General features: G+C 61.1%; 2 protein-coding genes across 8 annotated transcripts in view; one reads left to right on the top strand and one right to left on the bottom strand.

The window, feature by feature from the left end:
- Positions 1-1,686: 1,686 nt before the first annotated feature.
- Positions 1,687-9,799, top strand: PRR33 (proline rich 33). Its single transcript, XM_017874703.1, has 2 exons — positions 1,687-1,773; positions 6,827-9,799. Exon 2 carries the CDS (start codon positions 6,836-6,838, stop codon positions 8,252-8,254), a length of 1,419 nt encoding a protein of 472 aa, XP_017730192.1. The 5' UTR covers positions 1,687-1,773; positions 6,827-6,835; the 3' UTR covers positions 8,255-9,799.
- The window catches only part of LSP1 (lymphocyte specific protein 1), a 40,281-nt gene continuing 19,926 nt past the window's right edge, over positions 5,165-25,519 (bottom strand). For 5 of the 7 annotated variants that reach the window (XM_017874704.1, XM_017874709.1, XM_017874708.1 and 2 more), the window contains exons 2-11: positions 17,466-17,603; positions 16,231-16,395; positions 14,281-14,422; positions 13,810-13,902; positions 13,510-13,553; positions 13,252-13,333; positions 10,510-10,644; positions 10,062-10,139; positions 9,806-9,908; positions 5,165-5,652 (exon numbers count right to left, since the gene is read on the bottom strand). In XM_017874704.1, coding sequence (XP_017730193.1) covers positions 9,819-9,908; positions 10,062-10,139; positions 10,510-10,644; positions 13,252-13,333; positions 13,510-13,553; positions 13,810-13,902; positions 14,281-14,422; positions 16,231-16,395; positions 17,466-17,603 — 967 coding nt within the window. In that variant the 3' untranslated portion in view covers positions 5,165-5,652; positions 9,806-9,818. Of the gene's footprint in view, positions 5,653-9,805; positions 9,909-10,061; positions 10,140-10,509; positions 10,645-13,251; positions 13,334-13,509; positions 13,554-13,809; positions 13,903-14,280; positions 14,423-16,230; positions 16,396-17,465; positions 17,604-22,201; positions 22,272-25,519 lie in introns of those variants that run through there. The other 2 variants (XM_017874710.1, XM_017874705.1) reach the window with 2 other exon arrangements.

Raw genomic sequence — 25,519 nt, 5'->3', positions numbered from 1 at the left:
GTGTTGGGTGGCCCTGGGGCACAAAGCCGAGGCTCTCTTTGGGCCAAACTGGTGTGGGGGTCACCAGAGCTGGGCTGCCCAGTTTCCCATCCCCCTGCCCCTTCTTTCTGGGATGTTCTGTGGGAGTAAACCTTTGTCCAGGAAGAGGGTCTGCACAGCCAGGGTTCCATCCCGCTACCCAGCCCAATGCCCCAGGCCCTTTGCTGTCTCTCCTAGGGGAGGAAGCAGCCTGAGGCCTGGGAGACCCCCCATGAAACTGAGGCCAGGCCCCCATCCCATCTGAGACCCCCTTAGAAGTCAGCTGTGCTTCCCCAGGTGGACGCCACTGGGGCCCACACAATAAGCGGGCGAGGGACATGGCCAGGCTGGCTGCAGTCCGAGTCTGCCATACTTCGCCTGGGGCTGGTGCCATCGGAGGGAGCCACATCTGGAGTTTGCTGGGTGAGGGTCTGGGTCCTCCCTCTAGGCCCTCTCTCACCCCGGGGCTCCGGGACCCTGGGCACTCTCAGTGGCTGTTACCATCTGTGCCGGCATCTGCCACAGGCTCATGGTGGCATGTGGAGACTGGCTTTCTTTCCTCAGGACTCCAGAAGGCACTGTCCGACTAGCAGACACCCTTCCTGGCCTCTGATGACCCTTATGCTGGCCAGTGAGGCCACCAGCTTGGATGGCCCTGCCTCTTGGATCAGGGAAACTGAGGCAACAGGTAGGGGAGAGCAGTCTGGCACCCTGACCCGCCCCCTTACTCCCCTCAGACCCCACAGGCTGAGCGTGGGCAGCGGTATCTGTGGAACTCTCCGGTTTAGGCACAGGTTGGTTCCTTCTTGGCCAGCGCCCAGGACAGGGGTGGGTCCTGAGAGGCACAGACGAGGTCCCTGTCCTCCCCAGGCTCAGAGTCAGGGACATCAGGTCAATGCACAGGGGCTCACAGTGCCGGGGGCCAGGCCGGGGGCCTTCTGGAAGGCTGCGGTTGGCACCTCATTTCACCCCTCCATGGAAGAGTGAGGCTGCAGAGCCCAGGGACAGGCAGCGTGTGCCTAAGGTCACACGACAAGGCGGGCTGGCTCCAGGCTGCCATTTCAAAGGACAGGGCCCATCCCCTGCCTGCCTCCCCCTGAGTGCTGGGCACTGGGAAGGCTCTTGAAGCTGGAGTTGCTGGGAACGTCCCTGTCCTCCTGCTTTGGGTCTGTGGCTTCCTCTGCACTCCACACCTTCCCCTCCCCATCCATGTCTGCGATGGGCAAGGCTTTGGGGGCCATGTACAACCCTGGCCCCTGGACATCCATGACCAGCTTTTTGCTCACTGGGGACATCTGCAGAGCTGCTCCCTCAGAGGCACCTGAGCGGCTTCCTGCAGGTCGGCGGGCCCACCCTGTCCTCTCCCATGGTGGGGCCAACCTCCTTTTCCAGGCTGGCTCTGCCAGCTCCCCTAATGGAGCCCTGAGCCCACCATTGTGGTTACACATGGCTCAGTCTGCAGGCCAGGGAAGCCTGTGCCCACCCAAGTTCTCGCCCAGGCCAGGGGTCCTGAGGGGTGCATCTGAAGGTGGGTGTGCCATGGCCCTGCACTGGCCCCGGGTGGCCAGCAGGGGAGGGTGCTGCCCGCCCAGCTCCTCAGGTTTTGGCAGGCGCTCTCCGCCCAGCCGGCTGAGGTCAGAAGCACAGGGCAGGTTTTATTTTGGGTATCGGCGACCTCCCGTTCAGGGCACTGGGCCTGAGGCGTAGCAGGGACTGCACAGAGCAGGCACCAGCGGCCTCGAGGGTCTGCACCAGGTAACCCGCACCCTGCTGCCGTCTGGCCTGACTAGGGTGGTCCGAGGAGAGGAGGCAGGGCAGGGGCCTCCCGGGGGCCACCATATACCTGGGTGAGGGCACAGCACGAGGGAGGCCCAGCCTGGGTTGGGGACGCATTTCCATGCAGGAGTAGTCTGAGGGCGGACCATGGGGCCTTGGCTCTAGGGCAGTTGTTGGGGGATGGGGGAGGTTCTGAAATTGGTGAAAGTTGAGCCAAGCCCAGGGAGTGGGGAGCAGGCTGTGGGAGGGAGGTTGACCTCCTGAGTGTCTTGGCTCCAGCTCTTTGCCTGGGTGACCCCCAGATGGTGGCCGGGGCCCCTCAATCTAGGTCCCAGCACCCAGTACACATGGTTGGGAGTTGTGGAGACCAAGAGGGTCCTGAGCCTCTCCTCATGCCCTGAGCTGACCTGAGTGCCCAAACTGGTTCCAGCCTGAAGCCACTCGGCCCAGTTGTGGGCTCAGACACTGCCAGGCCCAGGACAGGAGCAGCTGACACAGCACTTGGGGACTGAGCTGCTCCAGCCCTAGGTAGCTGCCTCCCCACATGCCTAGTGCTTCTGATTGTGCAGACTAACTGACTCATTCTGCAGAGATGATGGCCGTCTTCTGTATGGGGCTGGCCTAGGGGCCTGTAGCGAGGGTCACAGGATGTCAGGTGGCTGCTCTGGCAGGCAGGACAGAGGTTAGGGGCTTGGTCTGCCATCCCTGGCCAGGGGCCTCGTAGGCTCCAGCTCTTTGAGCCTCCTGACCTCTGCATTGGGCATGGCCTGACCTCCAGGTTTCCAGGAGCAGAGGCATGGGGTTGCTGTGACCGTGGAGGGGAGGCTGCACCAGAAACACAGCAGGGCTGTGGCTGGGCAGAGCTCAGAGGGACAGGCCCTGGGTCCTTGTCCTCGAGGCTGAGCTGAGGGGTGCGGAGGATCTGACAAGAGGCCAGGGCTGGTCGGGGGCCGGTGGGGAAGCGGCTGCCTCCTCAGCACTGCTGACCCCAACTACCCCCTGCCCCTGGTGCTGTCCACTCTGCACCCCAGTGTTGAGTGCCCAGCTGTGGCCTTTGGGCCTGCCTCTGCCGGCTGCCCTTGGTCACCATCCCATCCAGATCAGGTGGGAAAGGAAGGGAGTGCTGTCACCGGGTGGTTCCCCAGCAGGGCAAGGTGGCCTGGATGCTCTCTCAGTGTCTGAGGCATCTGAGAAAGGGTGGGGCACATCACTTCCCTTGCGTGGGTGGTGGCTCTGTTGAGGTTTTGCTTTTCCGAACTGTGCGTATTCATGAGACAAGCAGGGTTTGACATGAAGCCTTCAGAAAATAGTGGCTGTGAGGAGCCAAGAGAATGGCAAAGTGAAGTCCAGAACATCAGAGTTTGGGGGGCCTGCTCCTCAAAGGGGTTTCCCAGACACTGAGGGCTGCAGGGCTGAGTGTCAGGCCCCAGTGCAGGACCTGGGAGAGGAGGGACAGGAGGGAGGGTGTCCCCAGGCTGTCTGCTGTTTCACAGTTGTCCATCCATGGACAACTATTCATGTTGTCCATCTATTCATTCCCATGCATTCACTCTCACTTTCACTACTTCCTTTCCTTCTTTCCTCCCTCCTTCTCTTCCATCATCCATTCCTCTGTCTGTCCATCCCATCATTCACCCATACATCACCTACCCATCCACTCATTTATCCCTCCATTTCATTCATCCCTCCCGCCATCTGTCCATCCATCATTAGTCTATCCATCCATTCATCCACCTACCTATCTATCTATTTATCTATCTATCCATCTTATCTATTCTATCTCCTCATCCAATCATCTACCATCCACGCATCCATCCATCCCTCCCTCTCTCCATCCACCATCCATTCACCATCCATTCAGCCCACCATCCATCCAGTTCCATCCATTCCATCCATCCATCCATCCAATCTCCCCCCCCCCTTCCTTCCCTCCCTCCCTCCCTCCCTTCATCCATCCAGTCCAATGTCCACTCATTCCATTCCCTCCACCTAGACCACCTACCCATGGACATCACTCGCTCCCTTCCTCCATCCATCCATCTCTCTCTCCTTATGCCATACATTTCATCCATTCCCTCACCCATTCATCCATGCCCCCCATTTACCATCCACTCATTCATCCCTCCATTCATGCCTCCCATCCATCCATTCACTCACTCACCTGTCTATCCATCCGCTCCTTTCATCTACCATTCACACACCCACCACCCATTCATACATTCACCTATTAAGTGATCCATCCACCCAGTCTCGCATTCCACTCATTCTATCCCTTCAGTCCATCCATCTACCCACATATGCATCCATCCTTTCATTCACCCATCCATCCATCATCTGCCCATCCATCCAAGCATCCTACTCATCCTTCATTTTATCTCTCCTCCCTCTTCCGTCCTTCTATCCATCGTATCCCATCTAAACCTACACTTCTAACCCATCACTCACTCTTTCCCTCACCCTATTCCTCTCTCCCTCCCTCTGTTCATTCATCCAGTCATCTCCTCCATTCCATTCAGTCTCCCTCATCCATCATCAACCATCCTTTCATCTACCCTCCACTCAGTATATCGCCTCCTTCATTCATCCACCTATTCCATTCACTAAGCCATCAATGCATTCTCTTATCCATCCATTTTCTACCTATCCACCTTCCATCCATCCAATCCATCCATCTGTCCTATCCATCCTGTCCCAACCACCTCGCTCTATTCACCCACCTATTCAGCCATTCATCCATCCATCAATCTATCCAGGCCCACCCGTTTAACCCTATTTCATCCATACATCCCTTCTATTCCATTCCAATCCTATACTTATTTCATCCATCCACTCATTCCTCCATTTAACCTATCCAAACATCATCCACTCACCCACTACCATCAATCCACCCCACTATCATCCAGCATGTCATCCATTCATTATTTATCTATCCATTCGACCACCCCACCCAATCTATACATCCACCCACCCATCTATCCATCCACCTACCCTCACCATTTGTCTGTTTACCAAACCTTCACTGAGCACCTCCTGGGTCGTGTTGGGGGAGGCTCCGAGGTGGATCTTGCCCTCAGTGGGTGCATAGTCAGGGCACAGAAGTTTATATTGGGCTAGTCATGGTGGGGGTAGGGATATCACAGACATTCTGGAAAAGGAAGCCTGGACCCCACCCATTGTGTGTGCTCTGACTTAGGCCACCAGAGAGCTTATGTCCTGGAGGCTTACACTGCAAAGGCCATGAGACAGGTCAGACTGCCTGAACCCAGAGGCCACAGAATGCTGTGCAGTGTGGGAATGGGCTGGCCACTGGCCCAACCTTTCCATTCTGGCCAGGCCTGCCCCCTTAGTGAGTACAAGACAGCCAGCACACGAGAATACTCAGGGAGCTTTATTATACAAAATGGCGGGGTGGGGGGTGGCAAGCAGAGTGCAGGGGGGTGCAGCATCAAGCTTCCTGCATGGTCGTTACCAGTCCTTGACCTGCAGTTTCCCCTTGGATCTGGGGGGTGACCCGCCCTCTCTGCACAGGGCTGTGCCTCAACCTCCTAACTTCCTAGAAGGTACTTGGCCTCTCCAGGGGTAAGTTCCTTTGGCCAACGATCAGGAGTTTCTTTCCTCCCCCAAGTAATGAGAAGCAGAGCTGGCGGGGGGTGGTTGGGGTCAAGAGTGGAAGGGCAGAGAGGTTAAAGGGCCCAGGAGCAAAAGGAGGTGGCAGCGGGGGGCGTCAAAGAGGCGAGGGTAGGTCATGCTGGCAACAGGAAGCAACTTCTTAGCGAGGGCGGGGGTGCAGGTGTCTGGCTGGGATCTCCCCTGGGTACATGGAGGGTGTCGCCCGTCTGGACCTGCAGACCCAGGAAGCTGGAACATAGGCATGGGGTGCAGGGGGCATTAGACTAGGGTCCAGGGAGGGGCCACAGACCTGCCTCCTGCAAGCCCACAGAGCCTGCTCCCTGAGCCTCTCGTTGCTGGCCTCCCTGCCCTGCCCACACTCCCACTCCACCACGGGAGAAGACGTCCTGCCTCAGAGGCCTGCTTCCCGGTGTGAGCACTTGTGCCCTGGGTCAGGACCTCTGGCTGGAGACCTGACTCCAGGTGGAGGGAAGGCAGCCTGCCCGCCCAGCAGCCTGCCCACCCTGGGGGCTAGAACTGGGGTTCTCGTGGTTCCTGCCGTCCCGTCATCCAGAGGAGACCGGCAGCTGAGAGTAGGTCCTGGGCAGGCTCCTTCCGCCCCCACCCCTCCAGCAGCTCTGTTCTTGCCTTGGCAGAGCCACCCCCCACCAGTAGCAGCCCCCAGGACTCCTCCTTCCCCAAACCAAACAGCCTCTGGCTCGGCCCAGATGCCATTTGTCAATGTCCTTGCAAACACGTGGTGCCCAGAAACCAGGGTGGGCGGCTTGGCCGGACCACCTCAGACAGGAGGTCTGCGGGAATATCCCATTTAGCATAGCTCAGCGAAAACTGCTCCCACCTTCCTGCCGATCTACCTCTGATGATGCAGCCTCAGCTTTCCCGAGCCTCTTGGCCGCCACCCCTCACCGCTGGCTCGCAGCGGACGCGCCTGTGGTCGGGCCGGCGACAACGGGGCGCCCCTCACGTGTCTGTGGGCAGCCGCTCTTCCAGCCGTGGGCCCGGCCAGCAGCTGGCCAGGGGCATGCCTGTCACTTGGGGCTCACCCACGCCTCCCACCCCAGCCCACATGGCACTGTGGCCTGACCCAGGCTGTGTATTTGGGGCCTGCTTTGTGCTGGGGTGGCATGGGGGACAGAGACCTGGAGGCAGGTTCTAGCCCCATCCCTGGAGGGACTCGGCCTCTGTGGCCTCATTTCTACACTAGGGTGATGGTCGGGCCACCCCAAAGTCCCCAAGGCACAGTCGAGCTTAGGACACCCCCGGCAGGTTCTGGGTGCTTAGGAAGCAGAATACTCAGGCCTCCACAGCCCTGGCCCCGGGTCCTCCCTGGATCACAGGAGGCACAGGCCTCCCACCTCGGGAGGGAGGAGGGCTGGCCTGACTACTGTCCCTCCCACCCTAGGACACAGCCATGCTCATCTCAGCCACGTCGATGGCACCCGAGGTGGGTGGTCCGAGCCTCCAGGGAACGCCTGGACCCCCACCGCCCCTGCTGCCCAAGCCAGGGAAGGACAACCTGCGTTTGCAGAAGCTCCTGCGGAAGGCAGCCCGGAAGAAGATGATGGGGGGTGCGCACCTCGCCCCACCCGGGGCCTTCCGCACCTCCCTGTCCCCCGTGAGTGAGGCCAGCCACGACCAGGAGGTCACAGCCCTGCACGCTGCTGAGGGCCCACACCCCGCCGAAGCCCCACGCCTTCCTGAAGCCCCACACCCCACTGAGGCTCCCCGCACAGTGGCTGCCCTACCCCGCTCCCCACACACCCCCATCATCCACCACATGGCGTCACCCCTGCAGAAGTTCACGTTCTCTGTCGGCCTCACCCAGCGCAGGATTCTAGCTGTTCACAAGGCCACGGGGCCCCAGGTTGTAGCCCCAGCCCCAGAACCTGCCCGGCCCCCCAGTGGCTTCGTCCCTGACTCAGCCCCTGTGGCTGGGGGCACCCACATCACCCAGGTGCACATCCGGCTGGCACCATCCCCACATGACGGGACCCCTGAGCCCCCCAGGACAGCCCCAGATGGGGGATCCAACAGCCAGGACGGAGATGCCACCCCTTGTCTCCCCAGGGCCCAGCCCCTGGTCCCAGTGGCTCACATCCGCCCGCTGCCCACCACAGCCCAGGCTGCCAGTCCCTGGCCTGAGGAGCCCCCTGTACCACGGCCGCCACCCAGCTTCCATGCCTCGGTGCCCAGAGAGGCTAGTGCCAGGGTTGTGGTGCCCATAGCCCCGACCTGCCGCTCGCTGGAGTCCTCACCACACAACCTGGCCCCTGTGGGCCCTGGCGGAGAGCAACTGGAGGAGCCCCCAATGGCTGGCCCTGCCGCTGAGGCCGAGCGAGTGTCCAGCCCCACCTGGGCCTCATCCCCTACCCCAGCATCAGGCCCTCACCCATGCCCTGTCCCCAAAGTTGCACCCAAGCCCCGGCTCAGTGGCTGGACGCGGCTCAAGAAGCAGCTGCTGGAGGAGGCCCCGGAGCCTCCGTGCCCAGGGCCACGGCAGAGCCTGAAGCCGGAGGTACCCGCCCCCACAAAGCAGGAGGCGCCCACCCCTGTAGTGCCCCGGGCCCCCGCCTCCCGGGCCTCCAGGATGTGGGATGCTGTGCTGTACCACATGTCGGTGGTGGAGGCCCGAGGGCGCCTGACGGGGCCCAGCGGTGGGGAGCGCACCCCAGCCGGCCTCACTCGCCTGCCCTTCCTGTACCGGCCTCGTTTCAACGCCCGGAAGCTGCAGGAGGCCACCCGGGCCCCTCCCACAGTCTGCTCCATCCTGGAACTGAACCCCCAGCCCAAGAACTTCAACCGCACAGCGACTGGCTGGAGGCTCCAGTGAAGTGGCCGGAAGGGTCCCCAGGGCCCAGAACCATGAGGTGGACAGAAGATGGGGCTGAGGTTCTAGCTGGGGGCCCATAGTTACTGCATGAAAGTGCACCAGGGCCCAAGGGGCATGGGGTGCAGGGCAGCCTGGGAAGGGCACACGGAGTGCTGAGGGAAGTCTGGGTGTCAGGAAGGTGGTCAGGTGGAAAGGGCAGAGAGGACGAGCTGGAGCCCCTGGGCTGCAGTGGTGTGAGGGGAACAGAGAAGGGATCTGTGTTGGGATGTGGGATGGGGGCCTTGGGATGAAAACTTTAGGGAAGATGGTGGAGGACTGTACCTATTGACCTAGCCAGGCTCCTCAGGAGCCTGGGCCTCGCGTTGTTCCTCCCTTTTGCTGTCAAAGTTTTGGGGGCAGATCTCTGCTTGCTGAGGCATGGGTGCGGTCAGGCTGGCTTGGCCATCGGCCTCAGGAGCAGTCAGCAGTTTTGCTGCCTGCACTTCCTGATGGCAGAGCCAGACCCTGGGACTAGGGTGCAGGGGGAGCCTCAGCCAGCGTGAGACTTGGCACCAATACAAGTGCTCAGGGGCAGGCAGGGAGGGGCTCATCAGGGGGTAGAGGAGGGCCCACCGTGACCCCTCTCACTGACCCCTTCTGCGTCCCCTACCAGGGCTGACAGCCTGAGGGGGCAGAACTCGAGGGACTCACTGGTGGGACAGCGAGGGTCTCAGCATTGGCCACGCCCAGGCTTTGACTGCCGGATGAGGAGGGAGCCCTCAGTCCCAACCCTGTGGGAACAGCTTGGCCAAGCGGGACCGAGAAGGGGCTATGGCCCCGGCAGGGAGAGTGAAGGCGCCCAGTTGGCAGTCAGCCAGGCTCTGGCAGGGGTCACCAACCACAGGAGAGGGACACAGAGGTACCAGAAAAAGCCTCTGCCACAGCTGCTTGAGAGTCACGGTTTGGTAGGGAAGATGGTAGGAGGACAGTTGCCCCACCCTGGGGTGTGATGGGTGCTGGAAATGGAGCCTGGGGTCCAGGTCACTAATAAATGTGTGTCTAACCATGGCAGAAGTGGCACTGCTCTGTCTACAGCATGGGATGGGGAGGGCATCAGGACCTCTGAATGACTCTCGGCTGGGACAGGGAGTAGGACCTAAGTTCCTGCCCCTCTATGGACCACCAGCATACAGATGGTCAGGGAACCTGGGCTCCATGCCACCTGCTTTCTTCAATGCTAGCCCTGTGGTGGCCAGGCTGCCCCTCACTTCCCTCATGAGCCCTGCTGGGGCTTTTGGGGAGTCCCAGATGGGAGCCTTGAGCTTCCCTAGTGGAGCAGTGGCTGAGCTGGGCTGTCTCCCGTGAAGTGAACAGAGAGTTCGAATCTGGTGTCAGATGAGGGAGGCAGCATCTGTGCAGGGCTGGGAGACTGAGATGGTCTGGGTTCTGGCCAACTCGGAGTCTACCCTTGCAGCCTGCAACAGGGCTCCAGGCCCCCTCCAGGCTACCAAGTTCCCAGCACAGTGCACGTGTGTGCACCTCGTTCCACTCTGCGGGTTGACGGGGACTCACCGAGACAGGAGGCCTAGGGCGCTGGGCCCCCTTCCACAAGCACCTTCTCATATTTCCCATGCCCGGTGGCCACAAACTTATACCTCTTCCCAGATGGGGTGCTCTGTTGGGGAAGGAGACCAAGAGTGAAGGTGAGAGCAGCAGAAAGATGACGCCTCTGCCTCTGGGAAGGCCTCCCAGATGCACAGAGGACAGTCTCTCTTTGCCCTCCCCTGCTGCACCCACCCTGCCTGCACCAACCACATTAAGGCTCTACCTTAATTGTTGATGAGGTCTTGGAGCCTCCCTTCTGCTCCCAGAGGCTTTTCTTGCTCATGTCTCCAGCCACAATATCCTGGGGGCAGCAGAAGGATATGTCACACGTGCAGACCCCTGGATCTCGGGGAGTAGAAGCCCTAGGCCCTTCTCTCCTGCCGTGCCTTACCTGGCCAGGGGGACTGGGACCTGCCTACCTACCCTTTTTCTGTGTGATCCCAGTGGAAGAGGCAGGGAAAGGGATAAAGGTGCCATCCACCTCCACTCAGACAACACAGCCTTCTACACCAGCAAGGGTGAACCCAACCCTACTGCAATGCCTCCGTGTTCTGTCTACCCACATTCCTGCTGGACAGTCCCACGTTTGCCTCAACAAAGAAAACTGGCCTGCTGCTAAACTCCCAGCTGCTGGCTCTGCAGCCCAGCCTTGCCCCTGGAGGGGACCTTACCTTGCAGGACGGAGTCTTGGTGGCAGACTGAGCCTGTACCTCACCCGTCTCCCACCGACTCTTGGTACTGGCCACGGCCATGCTGGGCAGCTCTATGGAGGCCTGGCGGGCTAGCTTGGGGGTCCGGCCAGCGGTCTACAGAAGAGGCAAAGCATCAGGATTACCTTAGTGGACAGCCACCGTGGTCACATCAGAGGGTCACACTGGGCAACACTCTGCTTTGTGTTCGTATTTGCCCTGGGAGTGCTTTCCCAAGGCAGCCCTAGAGTGGGGAATCACTGAAAACATGTGCCTTCCTACATTCAATGCAATTGTGAGACACCTCCCAGTCCTGAAGAGCATCAGGGAGATGATGGTGCACAGGACAGATGTGGGTCTGTCTCCATGCTGCTCATGGGGTAGGGCTGGGGGACCATGGGATGGATGGAGGGGCATTGAATGGATGGAGGCACAGTGGTTAAATTGCAGAGTATTGGCCGGGCGCGGTGGCTCACGCCTGTAATCCCAGCACTTTGGGAGGCTGAGACGGGCGGATCACGAGGTCAGGAGATCAAGACCATCCTGGCTAACACGGTGAAACCCCATCTCTACTAAAAAAAAAAAAAAAAATACAAAATCTAGCCGGGCAAGGTGGCGGGCGCCTGTAGTCCCAGCTACTCGGGAGGCTGAGGCAGAAGAATGGCGTAAACCCGGGAGGCAGAGCTTGCAGTGAGCTGAGATCTGGTCACTGCACTCCAGCCTGGGCAACAGAGCGAGACTCCATCTCAAAAAAAGAAAGAAATTGCAGAGTATTGGTTGGATGGAGGAGCATTGATTAGATGGAGGAGTATTGATTGTACAAAAAGGTGTTGATAAATTAAGGCATATTGATTGGATGGAGGGGTACTGATTATATGAGGGAGTATTTGTTAGATGGAGGGGCATTGATTGAATGGAGTAGTATTGGTTGGATAGAGCCATATTGGATCAATGAAGGGGTATTGATTGCATGCAACGACATTGATTGGATGAAGGAGTATCGGTTGGATGGAGGGGCACTGGTAGAATGGAAAGGTATTGACTGGGTGGAGGAGCACTGAATGAATGAAGGAGTATTGATTGGATGGGGAAGTACTGGTTGGATGGAGGAATATTGGTAGGATACAGGAGCATTGATAGGATGGAGGGGTACTTGTTGGATGGAGAGGGATTAATTGGATGGAGGAATATTGGTTTGATAGAAGGATGTTGGTTGGGTAGAGGAACATTGATTGCATGGAGGAGTACTGGCTGGAGGGAGGAGTATTGGTTGGTTGAAGGGGAATTAGTTGAAATCAGAAGTATCGGTTGAATAGAAGGGCATTGATTGGGTGAAGGAGTAATGTATGGATGGAGGGGCATTCGTTGCACAGAAGAGCACTGACTGGATAGAGGAATACTGGCAAGATAGAGGAGTGTTTGTTGGATAAGTGAGTACTGGGTGGATGGAGGGGCCCTGGGTGGATGAAGGAGCACTGATTTAGTAGAGAAGTATTGGTTCAATGGAGGGGCACCGGGTGAATGGATGGGCACTGATTTAGCAGAGGAATATTGGTTCGATGGAAGGATACTGGTTAGATGGAGATGTCCTGATTAAATAAAGGAGTATTGGTTGTATAGAAGGGCATTGATTGGAAGCAGAGGCATTGATTGGGTGAAACTATTTTGGTTGGTTAGAGGGAAATTGATATGATAGAAGGCCATTGATTGGATGCAAGGCATTATTGGATGGAGGGGCATTGATTGGATGAAGTTGTTTTGGTTGGCTGGAGGAACATTGGTTGGATAGAGGGGAATTGATTGAATGGAGGAGCACTGAATGAATAGGGGTACTGATTGGATGAAGGTGTATTAGTTGGATTGAAAGGAGTTGGTGGATGAAGGAATACTGGTTGGATGAAGGAATATTGGTTGGATGAAGGGACATTGATTGGATGGAGGAGTACTGGTTGAATGAAGGCGCAATGACTGGATGGAGAGATACTGACTGAATGGAGGGGCTGGCATGTGGGATTGGCATCGGTTACATGGTGAATCATTAATTGGATAGACAAGTATTGGTTGGATGGAGGGTATTGGTCAGATGGAGAAGCATTGATGGATGGAGAAGAATTGATTGGATGGGAGGGGCATTGATTGGATGGAGGGGCATTGATTGAATGCAGAGGCATTGATTGGATTGACCCTCCATCCAACCAATACTCTGCAATTTTTTTTAGTAGTATTGGATGGATGCAGGAATCTTGATTGGATGGAGGGTCATTGATTGGATTAAGGAGTACTGGTTGATTGACTGGAGGAGTATTGGCTGGATAGAAGAGCACTGATAGGATGAAAGTGCATTGATTGGATGGTGGAGTATTGTTCCGATGGGGGCATTGATTGAATGGAGAAACACTGAATAATTGGAGGAGTATTGGTTGCAGGCATATTGGCTGTATAAAGGAACATTAACTGGATGCAGGAGCATTGATAGGATGGGAGATTATTGGTTGGATGGAATAGCATTGGTTGAACGGAGGGGCATTGATTACATGAAGGGACATTGATTAGATGGAGGGGCACTGATTGGGTAGAGGGGCACTGGCTGGATGGAGAAGCATTGGTTGGATAGGGTGTTGGTTGAATAAGGGGGCATTGATTGGATGGAAGGGTGTTGGTTGAATGAAGGAATGGTGCCAGGATGGAGGAGGGACCTGGCAGCAGACGGGAGCCAGATCATACCTCGATGGCCTGGGTGTATTGTTCCAGCCGCTGGTCAATCTTGGAGATGGGCAAGTCTGGCTGGGACTTCTTCACACTGTTACTGGAGGGTAGAAGATGTGTCAGGCCCCATGTCTCCCACAAGGCTTCTCCCAACCTGCCCAAGCCTCTCCCAGGGCGCCCCTCGGTTTCCAGATCTCCACCCTGTGACTCCCTTCAACCCCCTCTTGGGGAAACCTAAGATCTGAGCCCAGAAAGCAGACAGATAGACAGACAGACCTCTTCTCTATGGAGCGGTTCAGGGACTCGGTCCTGTCGATGAGCTGCAGAGGGTGGAGAGAGACACAGGCCTGCAGCAGCTGAGGGAAAGCCCACCCTCCATCCCCACAACTACTCCATCCACTAATCCAACCCCCAACCCTTATATCACGGGGGTTTGCTGAGCATCAGGCAATGGGGGGGATAGCAGACAAAAGCCGAGCCTGGGCCTGGTCTTCCTGTGGCTGGCATGTGGGACTGGCCTTTTGGGTATGAGTCCAGGAGAGGGGAAAAGATGGCAGGCTTTGCAGCTTGACCTACTTTAGTGGTGGGGCTCAGGGGAGGTGAGCTGTGTTCAATGGTCCTCTCCAAGATCAAGGGGCTGGGTGTCCTGGGCTGCTGACATTTCTGGTGCTAGAAAAGAAACAAAACAAAACAGACAACCCAGGTGACCCTCTGCTGGTCTCCCTCCTGCCCTGCCCAGCACCTGTGGAAACAAATGCTGTTCCTCCATGAGCCCCAGGCTCTCTGTGGCCCTGACATGCTCCCGTTCTAGAGCTGGTGGGGAGGGACTGAGGAATCTGGGGAAATGTCTCCGGATCTTGCAAGAGGATCACCGAGCCTCACCCTCTCTGAGAATGTGGGCCCAGAAGGGGCTGCAAGGTCTAGGGGTGTGGGCTGCTGACCCACTTTGGGCTAGACCCACAGGGCCCACAGAGTGGTGCAGACAGCAAAGGCAGGCTCATCCCTGGGGTGGGGGTGCAGTCAGACCCTCTGAGGTGGAGCCATCACCTCCTCCTGTTCCTCCTCAGCCCCTGGGGCCCCCAGGTTGTCCTGGACAGTGTCCTCTGGGTCTGGCCCCTCCTTGCTCAGACTCAACTCCTCCAGGTGGACTTCGTCACCGTCCTCCTTTTCGCAGGCATGCAGGCCGGGCCTGTGGGTGGAAAGGGAGGCAAAGCCGTTCTAGGGCCATTGGATTGCTTGGTTGACCCCTTCCTTTTTCCAAGCCTCAGTTTCCCCATCTGTAAAATGAAGGTAGTCAGGCTAATCGAGTGCCAAGGGATCTGAGGCCCAAGCCCATTGGGAAAGAAGGTCCAGCAGCCTCAGAGCCAGCGCGTTCTACTTGGGCCCCTGTGTCAGGCGGGGCTCTACAGACTGAGGGTCCCCCAGGCACTGAGGCTGGGTTCAACCCCAGCTTTCTGGCTGGGCCTCAGCTTGGCAGCTGCTCACCCACCTAGTTGGTCTGGTGAGGTCCCCGGGGGGCCAGGCTGCCGGGACCACCACTCCTGCTCTGCTCCCTGTGGGGGCCCTTGGGTGTTTGGGGGACTGGAGGCTGGGTCATTTGGAGGGCTAGGCAGGGGTAGGGGCCAGGTCACTGCGTAGCAGGGCCAAGGGGCTGCCGGCTGTGGGGGAGGGGAGGCCAGCCAGCTGGCAGCTTCCAGCGGCTCTGCATTTGAGCAGGACTGAACCTGGAGGAGAAGATGGGAAATTCTCGAATTTTCCATGATTTCAGGCCCCTGGGTGTGCGTGCCAGCCAAGACCCAGACCCACCCGCCCAAGGTGGGCAGGGGTCTGAGCCAGCAGCAGCCACACAGAGCGGCCGTTCAGCAGCAAGTCTGTGCAGCCTGGCAGGTGCAGGGGGTAGGGTGGCTTCTGGAGCTGGGCTTCACGGAAGAGCCAAAGCGCCCCCTGCTGTTGGGAGCAGCCTTGCCCGCCTAGGCCTGAGGCCAGGGAGAAGGGCGCTGCCCCGTCTCAGAAATGCAGGGCCGCTGACTCCCAAGCGTGTAGGGGGAGACTGAGGCCTGGGGAGGGGGCGGCGAGCACTGTGCCAGACCACGACCGGTGCCCTGGTTATAGGAGGACAAGGAAGCGTCGCTCAGCGACCCTGGTCCCGAGAGCTCCAGGCTGGTTTAGGGCCTCAGAGGGGGCAGGAAGGACCCGACCAGGGAGAACTGTCAGCCCAGCCACGGGCTCTGGTCCCACTCAAGGCAAGGGGGTCCTGAGCAGGGCTGGGGTCCCAGATGGCCCGGGCCCCGCAGGGAGGGTGGGGCTGGCCCCATTGTGGCCACAAGTATCTGAGAGCAGCAAGGACCCTGAGCAGGCTGGGCAGGGGTAGTGAGGTGGGGCTTGGGAGCAGCCCCTGTTGGGCCTGCTGGGGTTGAGACCGGCACACACATCCACACATCTGGAAAGTGTGTCCTCCCACCCCACTCTCCGGCATGCACATCTGGAAATACCTGCTCCCCTCCGTGGGAATGGAGATCAGCCAGCCCCGAGGGAGGAAGGGGCGGCGGCGGCTCTCAGCCTCCATTACGGAAGCGGCCGCAGCTGTGTGCTGATGTGGCAGCACTCGGCCTGGCCCCGCAGCTGCCTGGATGGGGCCCAGGGGCCCTGGAGAGCCCCAGAATGAGGTTTCCTCACGGCCCCTTGCCGGCCACCATGCTGTCTCGCCCTCTTCCTCCCTCCCCTCCTTTCTCCCCCTTTCCTGGCCATGGGGGCGTCTCAGGGGCGGCTTGGAAAGGGGAGGATGGGGTGGCTGCTCAGGCGCAGGTTGAGGGCCTGAAGGGAGCCTGCTGTGCCCTGCTCTGCCCAGCGCCCGTCCTCGAGGCCCAGAAGGAGCCCCGCTCTGCCCAGTGCCTGCCCTTGAGGCCTGGAGGGAGCCCCACTCTGCCCAGCGCCCGCCCTCGAGGCCCGGCGGGAGCCCCGCTCTGCCCAGCGCCCGCCCTCGAGGCCTTCACTCACTTGTCCTCTTGCTCCCCCTCAGGACTCCTGCACCGGGGGGGTTCTCTGCTGTCCGAGGCGCCCTGGACCCCCTCGTGCTCCTGCCGCTGCTCTGGCCTCTGGGACCAGTCGCCAAAGCCCTCGTCCTCATCCAGTTCAGGGGCCTCCGAGGGCTTCAGGCTGAGGCTGAGGGTAGCAGGGGGGAGCTTAGGACTGGGCGGCTGCTGCCTTCTCTGCTGGGGGCCCACACTCACCTCACGGCACCTGCTCAGGCCCTGGGCTCTGAGTGTGGGAGACCCTGTCTGCCACAGAGCTGGCTCTGGGCTGTGTCTCCTGTGGTTAGAGAATCCCTGAGGGTAGGGCTGTGCCTCCCCCATCAGTCTGGGGCAGCCTGACAACTGTGCTTCCTCCATCAGTTCAGGAGTCCTTGAGGCTCGGCAGGGTTGTGCCTCCTCTATGAGTCTGGGGCTACCTGAGGGCAGGACTATGCCTCTCCCATCAGTTTGGGGTTCCCTGAGGGTAAGGCTGTGCCCCTTTCATCAGTGTAGGGCTCCCTGAGGGCAGGGCTGGGCCTCCCCCATCAGTCTGGGGCTCCGTAGGGCAGGGCTATGCCTCCCCCATCATCTTGGGGCTCCCCAAGGGCTGCCCTGGTCCCCAGGCTCCTCCTAAGCTCCTATGTGGCAGGGTGAGCTCCTGGAGAGCTACGGTTCTTGGCGGGGGTGGCCAAGGGCCTGACCATGGTGACCGCTGAACCCCACTCTGCCCAAGGCTGCTGACTCGGAGAAAATGGAACAAAAGAGGCCAGGAGGAAGGGGAGCATTATTGGAAAAACAGCCCAGCCCAGCCGCGGAGGCCTCCTGGGCCCAAGGAGGAAGCAAGCCAGCCTGGCCGCCAAGTTGGACGTGGCTCTGTGAGTCACTGGCGGGGGAGTCTGGTGGGGGGCCCAGGGGCTGGCTGCGTGGCTGGGGTCAGAGGCAGTACAAGCAAGGGCCAGCGCACAGGCACAGAGCCTGGGTCAACGCCCAGGAGGCAGCCAGGCATTGGCAGACCCTCACCCAGGGCTGCGGCCCCCTCACCCAGGGCTGCGGCCCCCTCACCCCAGGATCACTCGCCCCTCCCGTGCCTGTTTCTGGGGTCTTCCTCGCTCTCGTGCTGCACTGGGACCCCAAGCCCAGGCCCTGGACCTCCCCCTCTGCTCAGGCCCCAGGGTGCATGGGCAGGGGTCAGAGGCCAGGCACGCGGTGGGGGCTGCTCACAGCATCTCGTGCTCCGGCCGCTCAGGGACATGGCCGCCTCCGTCCACATCCTGGGCCTGAAGCTGCCTGTCTCTCTCATGCCGGCATGGGTCACGGGTGGCCTCCTCCTCGTCTTCCACGCTGCACTGAGCAGTAGGCCTGGTGGGGGACACAGAGGGACAGTCACGCCACAGCCAAGACAGGCGCTGTTTTGCACCCACTCCTCCCGTCTATGCAGGCCTTCCTGGGCCACACGGTGTGGGCAGCCCTGGTCCACGAGGGCAGTCCCAGGCTGGCCCTCAGGCCTCACCTTGTCCATCTTTAAATAGAGGCTGCCCGCGTGGTCATGAGGTGCCCTCTGACCCAGGCGAGGGTCCCGGGGCCTTGTGAGGATCTGGGCACCCCTGTGCCCTGTGGGGATGAAGGTGGGACTCCAAGGCCCGTTCAAGCCTGAAGACACTCAAGGGCATGAAAGACCCTCTGTCCTCCTCTCCCAGCACACCTCCCTCCCTAGGGAGAGCCAGGACCTAGACCCAGGCGACCCTGGAGGGCCCAGGAAGAAGATACTGGAGTCCAGGGAGACTGGCCACCGTGCGCCGCCAGGCGGCACCTCCACCCTACCTGCGGGTGCTCCCTCCTGCACCCCAAAGGCAGGGTATGTTGGGGAAAGGGGGCCCCACATGAGGTCCAAGGCTGAGGAAAGGAGGCTCTGCACATGTCCAGGCAGGACACCTCCTGTCCCACCACCACGCCTGCTCACAGAAGCCCAGCAGACGGGTGGGCTCCTGCCTGGGCCTAACCCCATAGCTGGGGGCACCTTACAGGGCCGGCTCACCCAACCCCACCCCGTCCTTATTTCGGAACCCTCTGCGGAGCCCCTGCGGAGCCCCTGCGGAGCCTTCTGCGGAGCCCTCTGCGGAACCCTCCGCGGAGCCCCTGCGGAACCCCTGCGGAGCCCCCTGCGGAGCCCCCTGCGCTGTTTCTTTTGTTTGCTTGTTTGTTTCAGAGTCTCGCTCTGTGGCCCAGGCTGGAGTGCAGTGGTGCGATCTCGGCTCACGGCAACCTCCGCCTCCCGGGTTCACGCCATTCTCCTGCCTCAGCCTCCTGAGCAGCTGGGACGACAGGCACGCGCCACCACACCCGGCTAGTTTTGTATTTTTTAGTAGGGACCGGGTTTCTCCATGTTAGTTAGGCTGGTCCCGAACTCCCGACCTTTGGTTATCTGCCCACCTCGGCCTCCCAAAGTGCTGGAATTACAGGGATGGGCCACCGCGCCCGGTCATTTGAGCCATTTCAAAAATGGTGAAACTGAGGTAAGGGAGTGCTTCTGCTCTCAGAGACTGAAACCATGGCTTCTCGGGGTCCCACATGCCCCACTCGGGGACAGAGGTAGACACAGGCTGGCCTGGACCTGGTTATCAGAGCCCCGGCCCGGCAGCTCTCAGATGATCCAGGTCCTGCAGACACCTCGGCCTCAGCTGTCATGGCCCTGCCTCCCATCGCCCTCCTAGAGCCTGAGTCGGGGGTCCAGGGTCTCCATACTCCTCCAGGGCTTATTATCCCAGACCCAGGGAGGGAGCCCAGGCCAGAACAGGGAGCAGGGCTGGGGTCTTCCCGCTGGGGTCTCAGTTCCTCCCGGCCAGTGTCCGCTGCCTGACCCTGCAGCCTGATCCCCACCAGGCCCCAGTCCCCTGGCCAGACAGCCCTGCCAGCGCATGATCTAATCTCTCCTAGGTCTCCCCTAAGCCTCTCAGACAAAAGCCAGGCCCTTCCACAGGCCCGAGTTCAAGGCCCACTCCCCCCACCGAAGCCACAGGGGACTCCAGCCACGCAAACCCAGCCGCCTGTGCACCCCGCCCCCCACGCCCCCGAATCCGCCTGCCTGTCCTGCTCCTCAGAAATGCCTTCAACTCCCGGCCCCCGAGGAAGCCACTTAATTCCCCACACCTGGCTCCCATCATCCGGGCAGATGAGGCCCAGCTTCCCGCTTCTGCCGGCCTCCGCATGGCTGGGGGCTGCTGGGCCTCGTTCCACCTGGGGAGGCAGAGCCTGGGGCGCAGGGGCCCTCATGCTCACTCACGCCCCAGCCCCTCCAAACGGAGGGTGGTGCAGAGCTGGGGCAGAGTGTTGAGGAGGTGGAGGGGTTCCATGGAGGGGAAGCCTGGCCATGTTGCTCTCTGTGTTCCCATGTCCCAGCCCCTCCATGTGAGCAACGGCTCAGCTGGGGTGTGTGCCCCTGGGCCTGGGGCATGAGATGGAGCCTCGGCTCCTCCTTGGACCTGGGCTTCCGATGGGTCCAGGGCCCTCACTCCAGCTCCACAGACCCCCTCCACCAAGCCGTAGGGGAGAGGAGGGCTTAAAAGCCCACACTGGTGCAGAGACCCCAGATACTCGTGTGCACACGTTTCCTTGGGTCCACCCTATGGGCAAGGAGTCCGGGCCCCAGCAGCCCCACAAAGGCCCTGGCTCTGCTCACAGCTCATGCCCAACACATGGAGTGCAGCCGTGCGCGGGCTCCCCAGGCCCGGGGCACACGCAGGTGCACACCCGACTCACACATGTTCTTCATGAGCCCACACTCCAGCCACACAGACACGCACGCCCGCACCCCATAGGCACATACAAGTACGCTGGTGCTCACACACAGGAACCCTTGACATTCATGTGTGTGCAGACAGGCTTGGGAACACGGGGACCACGTCCCCCTCCAGGGATCCCTTCCGGGTGCCGCAGGTTCACTTTCGTGAGGCTGTTTAGTGAGGCAAACATTGACTGTTTGCCTTGCCATTGCCCTGACAACGGCAGTGCGGCCCTGGCACGAGGCCCAGGTGTGTGCTCTGGGAACATCTTCCCTGCAGAGCTGGGGCCCCTCAAGGATCACCCCGACTGAGCTCTCCCTGGCTAGAGGCCTGGAGGACAGAGCAGGGGTCCAGAGTAAGCATCTCCTGGTGTCTCCCCTAAAACCCAAGGCTGGGGAGAAGCCCCGCCAGCCCCTGGCCTCTGACCCAGCAGACTGAGGACGTGGAGGCCTCTGGGCCCCTTCCCCGTCTCCTCCCTTTCCCCTACCCCAGGATATGAGTCATGCGGGCCCCCTCCCCATGACCTCACCCCCTCACTATTCCACAGCTGGGCTCTGTTCTGGGAACTGAAAGGGGGGCAGCTCTCCTGGGGTGGGGTGGGGGCCTCTGGCCTGGGAAAGGCACCCCCCGGCCAACGGCCCAGGCCCCTTGGCATGCACAGCAGAGCTGTCAGGACTCTCGGATGGCCGACCCCGCCCGTGGCCCTGGCTCAGCCCCGTGCAGCTGCGAGGGATTTGGTGTTCCTGCGCAAATGCAATTAGGCGATTTCCTGTGTCTGTTCTGGCTCCGAAGCCCAAGGTTCAGCCCAAGGGGCCAGGCAGTGGAGGGGGGGCTCCATCCACCTCCCACCCCGGCACACCCCCACACCCTCACAGTCCCAGGCTCCACTTCGGGGCTTGGCCGCCAGCCAGGGACACCAGAATGCACAGAACCCTGACGGATGCCTTGTTCTGAGTGGGACTCCCCAAGCTCAGGTCTGCTTCTGCCGGCCTCATCCACTGCCGACCACCCCCCGACTCGCGACGCTGGCCCTTCTTCTCCTTCCTCCACAGACCCCCCCACTTCTACCTCCCAGTCTCCACCGAGGGCCTGACAATGTTCGTCCTCAGTTCAGCACTCCCAGCTGCCCACCTCCAACGTCCCCCTGCAGACACTTCCATAATGAGTGTCCGGCTCGGTCCCTGTCCCGACTCTGCCCCCTGCAGGCAGCTCCTGTGGCCGCCCCACCCGGCTGTCCTGAGCCCAGTGGTCGGCTGGAGAGGGTCCTCTCTGGGGTCCTGGGGAGTGAGGAGGTTCTGGTGAAGAGCAGGGGCTGCAGGCAGGATGTCGAGAGGAGGGGGAACTCCTCCTCCGGGCCAGACCACAGGTCCCCTGGACACCACAGGGAGCTGGCAGGAGGCCTGGAGAGCAGGGCTGGGCCTCCAACCAGGGTGGCTCAGGGCTCCCTGCACAGCACTGAGGTCTCTGGTCCCCTCATGAGCCCAGCCTCCCCTGTGGTCATAGATTTGCCCCCTCAAGTCACTGCAGAGCCCAAGAGTGGAGAAACACAGCACAGTGTGCCGGGAAAAGGTGCCCACAGGGGCCCTTCATGGCTGCGGCTTCCAGAGGGTCGTGGGACAGCAACCCCGACCCCACCAGGCACCCACCACAGCATTCATGACACAGCTTCGGACTGTGGGTCTGGGTCTATCTGGGAAGCCAGGGGAAAGGCGGTGGCAGCTGGCAGCACCCACACCCACAGCTCTGGGGCACTGCTCACATGAGCCCCCATCAGCAGGCCCCTTGGTTGTACCACACGCAGGGGTCCCGCCCCAGGGAGGGGGCAGTCCAGGGAGGGGCACAAGGGTGTGGCACGGGCCAGCTGTCACCCCTCCCTGGAGAGGCAGCTGGGGACGAAGCTGGGAGGGGAGCCAGGAGCAGAGACAGCCCGGGGCCAGCAGGTGGGTGACAGGTGGGGCAGTGGGAGGGGCACACACCATCCGCCTGGGGCTGGGGTGTAGAGACAGGAACCTGCCCCCCAATGCCTGGCGCTGGTCCAGCCTGACCCCTGGGCCTCCAGCACCTTCCCAGTTGTGTCTGCACCCTGCTGGGCATGGAGGGGAGGGAGGGAGTCAACCCCTTTCCTTGTAGTCCTGGGCCAGGGGGCAAGGGAGATGCCCCAGCGATCAGAACCCTCACCTCTCTGCCTGGGGAGGCCAGGTGATGAGCCGCCTGGAGCAGGAGGAGGCCTTGAACTTGGGTCTGAAAGATGAGCTGGGGTTTGCCGGGCCAGGTGCGGGCAAGAGCTAATGCAGGAAGGCAGAGAGCCGGAGAGCTTAGAGGGAGTAGCTCTGTGCGGCTGGAGCCAGATGGGTGACCCCCACTCAGGAGGAAGCACTCGGACCCTCTCTGCACGTGCCGGGTCCTCCGCCTCCCGCTAGGATCCCCACGCCTAGGTCCTTCTGGGCCTCTGCCACACAGATGGGGTCTGGAAGGCTCCCTGGAGGAGGCGACGGCTGGACTTGGACACTGGCCTGCAGAGCCGGCTTCCCTCACAGCCCTGGGAAGATGGAGCTCCCTGGCGGGTTGATGTGGGGGAGGGCGGAGCCTCCCTCCATGGCACCAGCCCAGTGTTGGGGGCGACACAGAGAGCCGGAAACTGGTGGGGGCGGGAGGCTCTGCCTCCCATGGGCTTTACATGCCGAAGCCCTCATGGCCAAGCTGGACCCAGGGTCAGCTCGGGGAGGCCGCGAGAAAGGAGACTGTGGGCCCCACCCCATCACACAGGGAGGAGGCGCTGTGCCCCTGGGGGGGCAGCTGCCCCTCTCTGGGCCCTTTCGGTGGGAAAAGGCTTGGTGAGGCGGAAAGCCCAGCCCCAGCCGGCAGGGTTGCCTTCTCACAGTTTCAGCGCTTTGTAACCTGGGGGGTCCCTGCAGGGCCTCTCCTTGGTCTCTCACCATGGGGCAGCATTTGGGGGGCCTCGTGAGGGACCCCCTAGGTGCTTCTACTCAGAGCCCCCAGAACCAAGGAGCCTCCACTCCTCTGTCTGCAGCCTCCCCTGCCGGCTCTCGGTACCCAGGGCTCAGTGGCCTGGGGGCTGACAGAGGGGGTCGCCTCTGACAAGGCCCCTCCTGGCGCCTCCCTGACTCATCCAGCCCACCTCCCTCCCACGCTGGCTCAGGCAAAGTGCTCTGGTCACCAGGCACCCTTCCTGCCCAGCCCCGGCCCCTTCTTGGCCTTCACCCCACCTGGCCTCCCCTGGAGCCCTGGCCTGGGTGCCAGGCCTGCTGGGTTCAGAGCCCCACCCCGCCCTGAACAACCCGAGCCTCAGTCACACGCCGTTCTCACCCATTTCACAGCTGGGGAGTGGAGCCTGAGGTCTCGTCCCTAGGAAGAGGCATGGGGAGAACAGACCTCACCCCGACACTGTCCCTACCGTCCCCAGCCTCCCTGCTCTGCGGGGCTCCCTGCTCTTCCGGCTGCCACCCTGATGGCTACTTCCTGCCCCACAACCACCCGGCTAGCCCAGGCTTGGTTCCGGCTTTTTCTTCTCAGCCTGCCTGGGATGGCCCAGGGCACGATTCGATTCTTCCATAGCCATAGCCTCGGTCCAGTTCCTTCCTCCTCCCTCCTCCCTCCATTCTTCTCCTTCTCCTTCCCTCCTTCCCTTCCTCCCTTCTCCATCCTCCCTCCTCCCTCTTCCCTCCTCCCTCTATCCTTCCCGCCTTTCCTCCCCTCCTTCCTCTCTCCCTCCCTCCCTCCCTCCCTCCGTCTTTCCTTAGCCAGCAGTTTATTTTGTCAGGTGCTAGGGACCCAAAGACAGAGGAGTTAGCTCTCTTCCCTGCCCTTACAGATCTTAGCAGTTGCCAAGAAACCAGCGCTGACCCACGGTGTGGATCAGGAGCCACAGAGGGGAGCTGGCAGGAAGTCTTTCAAAGGAGGGGTTCCTGTGCCTGCTCTGAGCCTGGGAGTCGCCACAGTGGGCAGGGTCCTGGCAGGGAGGAAGGGGTGCTGTGGCCGTGCGTTGGTCTAGGACTCCCCAGGGAGGCACAGCCAAGGGGAGACAGAGCCGCTCCCAACCCGCACAGCCCTCCCCTCTCCCCATCCTCCCCGAATCTCAGATGCCAGTCCCCAACTCCTGATGACCTGAGGCTTGTCTGTGTCTCTGTCCTCTGCCTCCAACTCCCCCTTGCCTCCACTTCCCCTGCCTCCACCTCCCCCTTCCCTGCCTCCACCCTTTACCCCTGCCCTCCAACCCTCCCTCTCTCCACCCCCCTGCCTCCAACCTCTCCCTGCCTCTACCTCTCCCTGCCCCCTACCTCCCCTGCCTCCACCTTCCCCCTGCCTCCATCCTCTCCCTGCCTTCACCGGATCTCCCTGGCCTCTACCTCTCACTGCCTCCACCTCTCCCTGCCTCTACCGTTCTCCCTGCCTCCACCTCCCTTGGCCTCCACCTCTCCCTGCCTTTCACCCTCTCCCTGCGTCACCTCTCACTGCCTCCACCTTCTCCCTGCCCTCTATCCTCTGGGGGAGAAGGCACACAGGGAGGGGGCTCTGTTCCTCTGGGGTCCCTACCTCCACCCAATCCAAACCTGCTTCCTCTGCTCCCCTCACCCCCGGCCGGCTGCGGGACTTGCTATCCAACTTGCGGAGGCGATGGTCACCTCCTCCCGATGCTGAAGTCCCCTGGCTTCATTGACCTACCCATGTGCTACATTGAGGGGCCCGAGGGCTCCTGCCTCAACTTCACCCCAGACGTGGTGATGCCATGGACTACGGCTATGAGTGCGGGCGGGGTGGGACTGCAGTCCAGGCCTGCCCGCCACGCACACGCTAGTCCCAAAGTTGTTCTCGCCGCCGGGACACAACCCAACTCTACCAGTGCGGGCCGGCGGCTGACTGCAGTCCAGGCCTGCCCCGCCCCACACACACCCGGTCCCAAAGGTTGCCCCACTTCAGCCAGACAGACCCCAACTGCCTACCCAGTGGCCCCAGGGTGACTCTGCAGCCACAGGTCTGCCTGGCCGACACACACCAGTCCGGACAAGGCCTGGCCCATGCCAGCCGGACAGACCCCCAACTCTAACCAGCTGCGGGCCCGGGGTGACTCTGCAGCCCAGGCCTTCCTCCGCACACACACCTCAGTCCGAAATGCGTGCCCGACAGCAGGCCCGCGACAGACCCCAAATCTACCAGCTGTGGACCGGGAGTTACTGGCCAGCCCAGGGCCTGTCCCCGGCCACCACACACCCAGTCGAAAGGCTGCCCACAGCAGCCGGACGACCCCCAACTCTACCAGTTGCCAGCCCAGGTGTTTACTCGCCAGGCCCAGGCCTGGGCCTGCCACATACCACCCAGTCACAAAGGGCCCGGACGCCAGCCGGACAGACCAACGTGTACCAAGCTGTGGCCGGGGGACATCTGCAGTCCAGGCGCCTGCCCACCACACACACCCAGTTCCAAAGGCTGTCTACGCCAGCCAGCCAGTGATCCCAACTCTACCCAGACACCCAGCAG

The sequence above is a fragment of the Rhinopithecus bieti genome, unplaced genomic scaffold (assembly GCF_001698545.2).
Source record: "Rhinopithecus bieti isolate Rb0 unplaced genomic scaffold, ASM169854v2 scaffold_9449, whole genome shotgun sequence".
NCBI classification, from domain to species: domain Eukaryota; kingdom Metazoa; phylum Chordata; class Mammalia; order Primates; family Cercopithecidae; genus Rhinopithecus; species Rhinopithecus bieti.
The sequence above is the reverse complement of the archived record's forward strand: the minus strand, read 5'-3'. Positions and strand labels throughout refer to the sequence as shown.

Bases quoted from the DNA above. Each gene is read 5' to 3' on its own strand.
- PRR33 (XM_017874703.1), top strand. From the start codon at position 6,836: ATGCTCATCTCAGCCACGTCGATGGCACCCGAGGTGGGTGGTCCGAGC.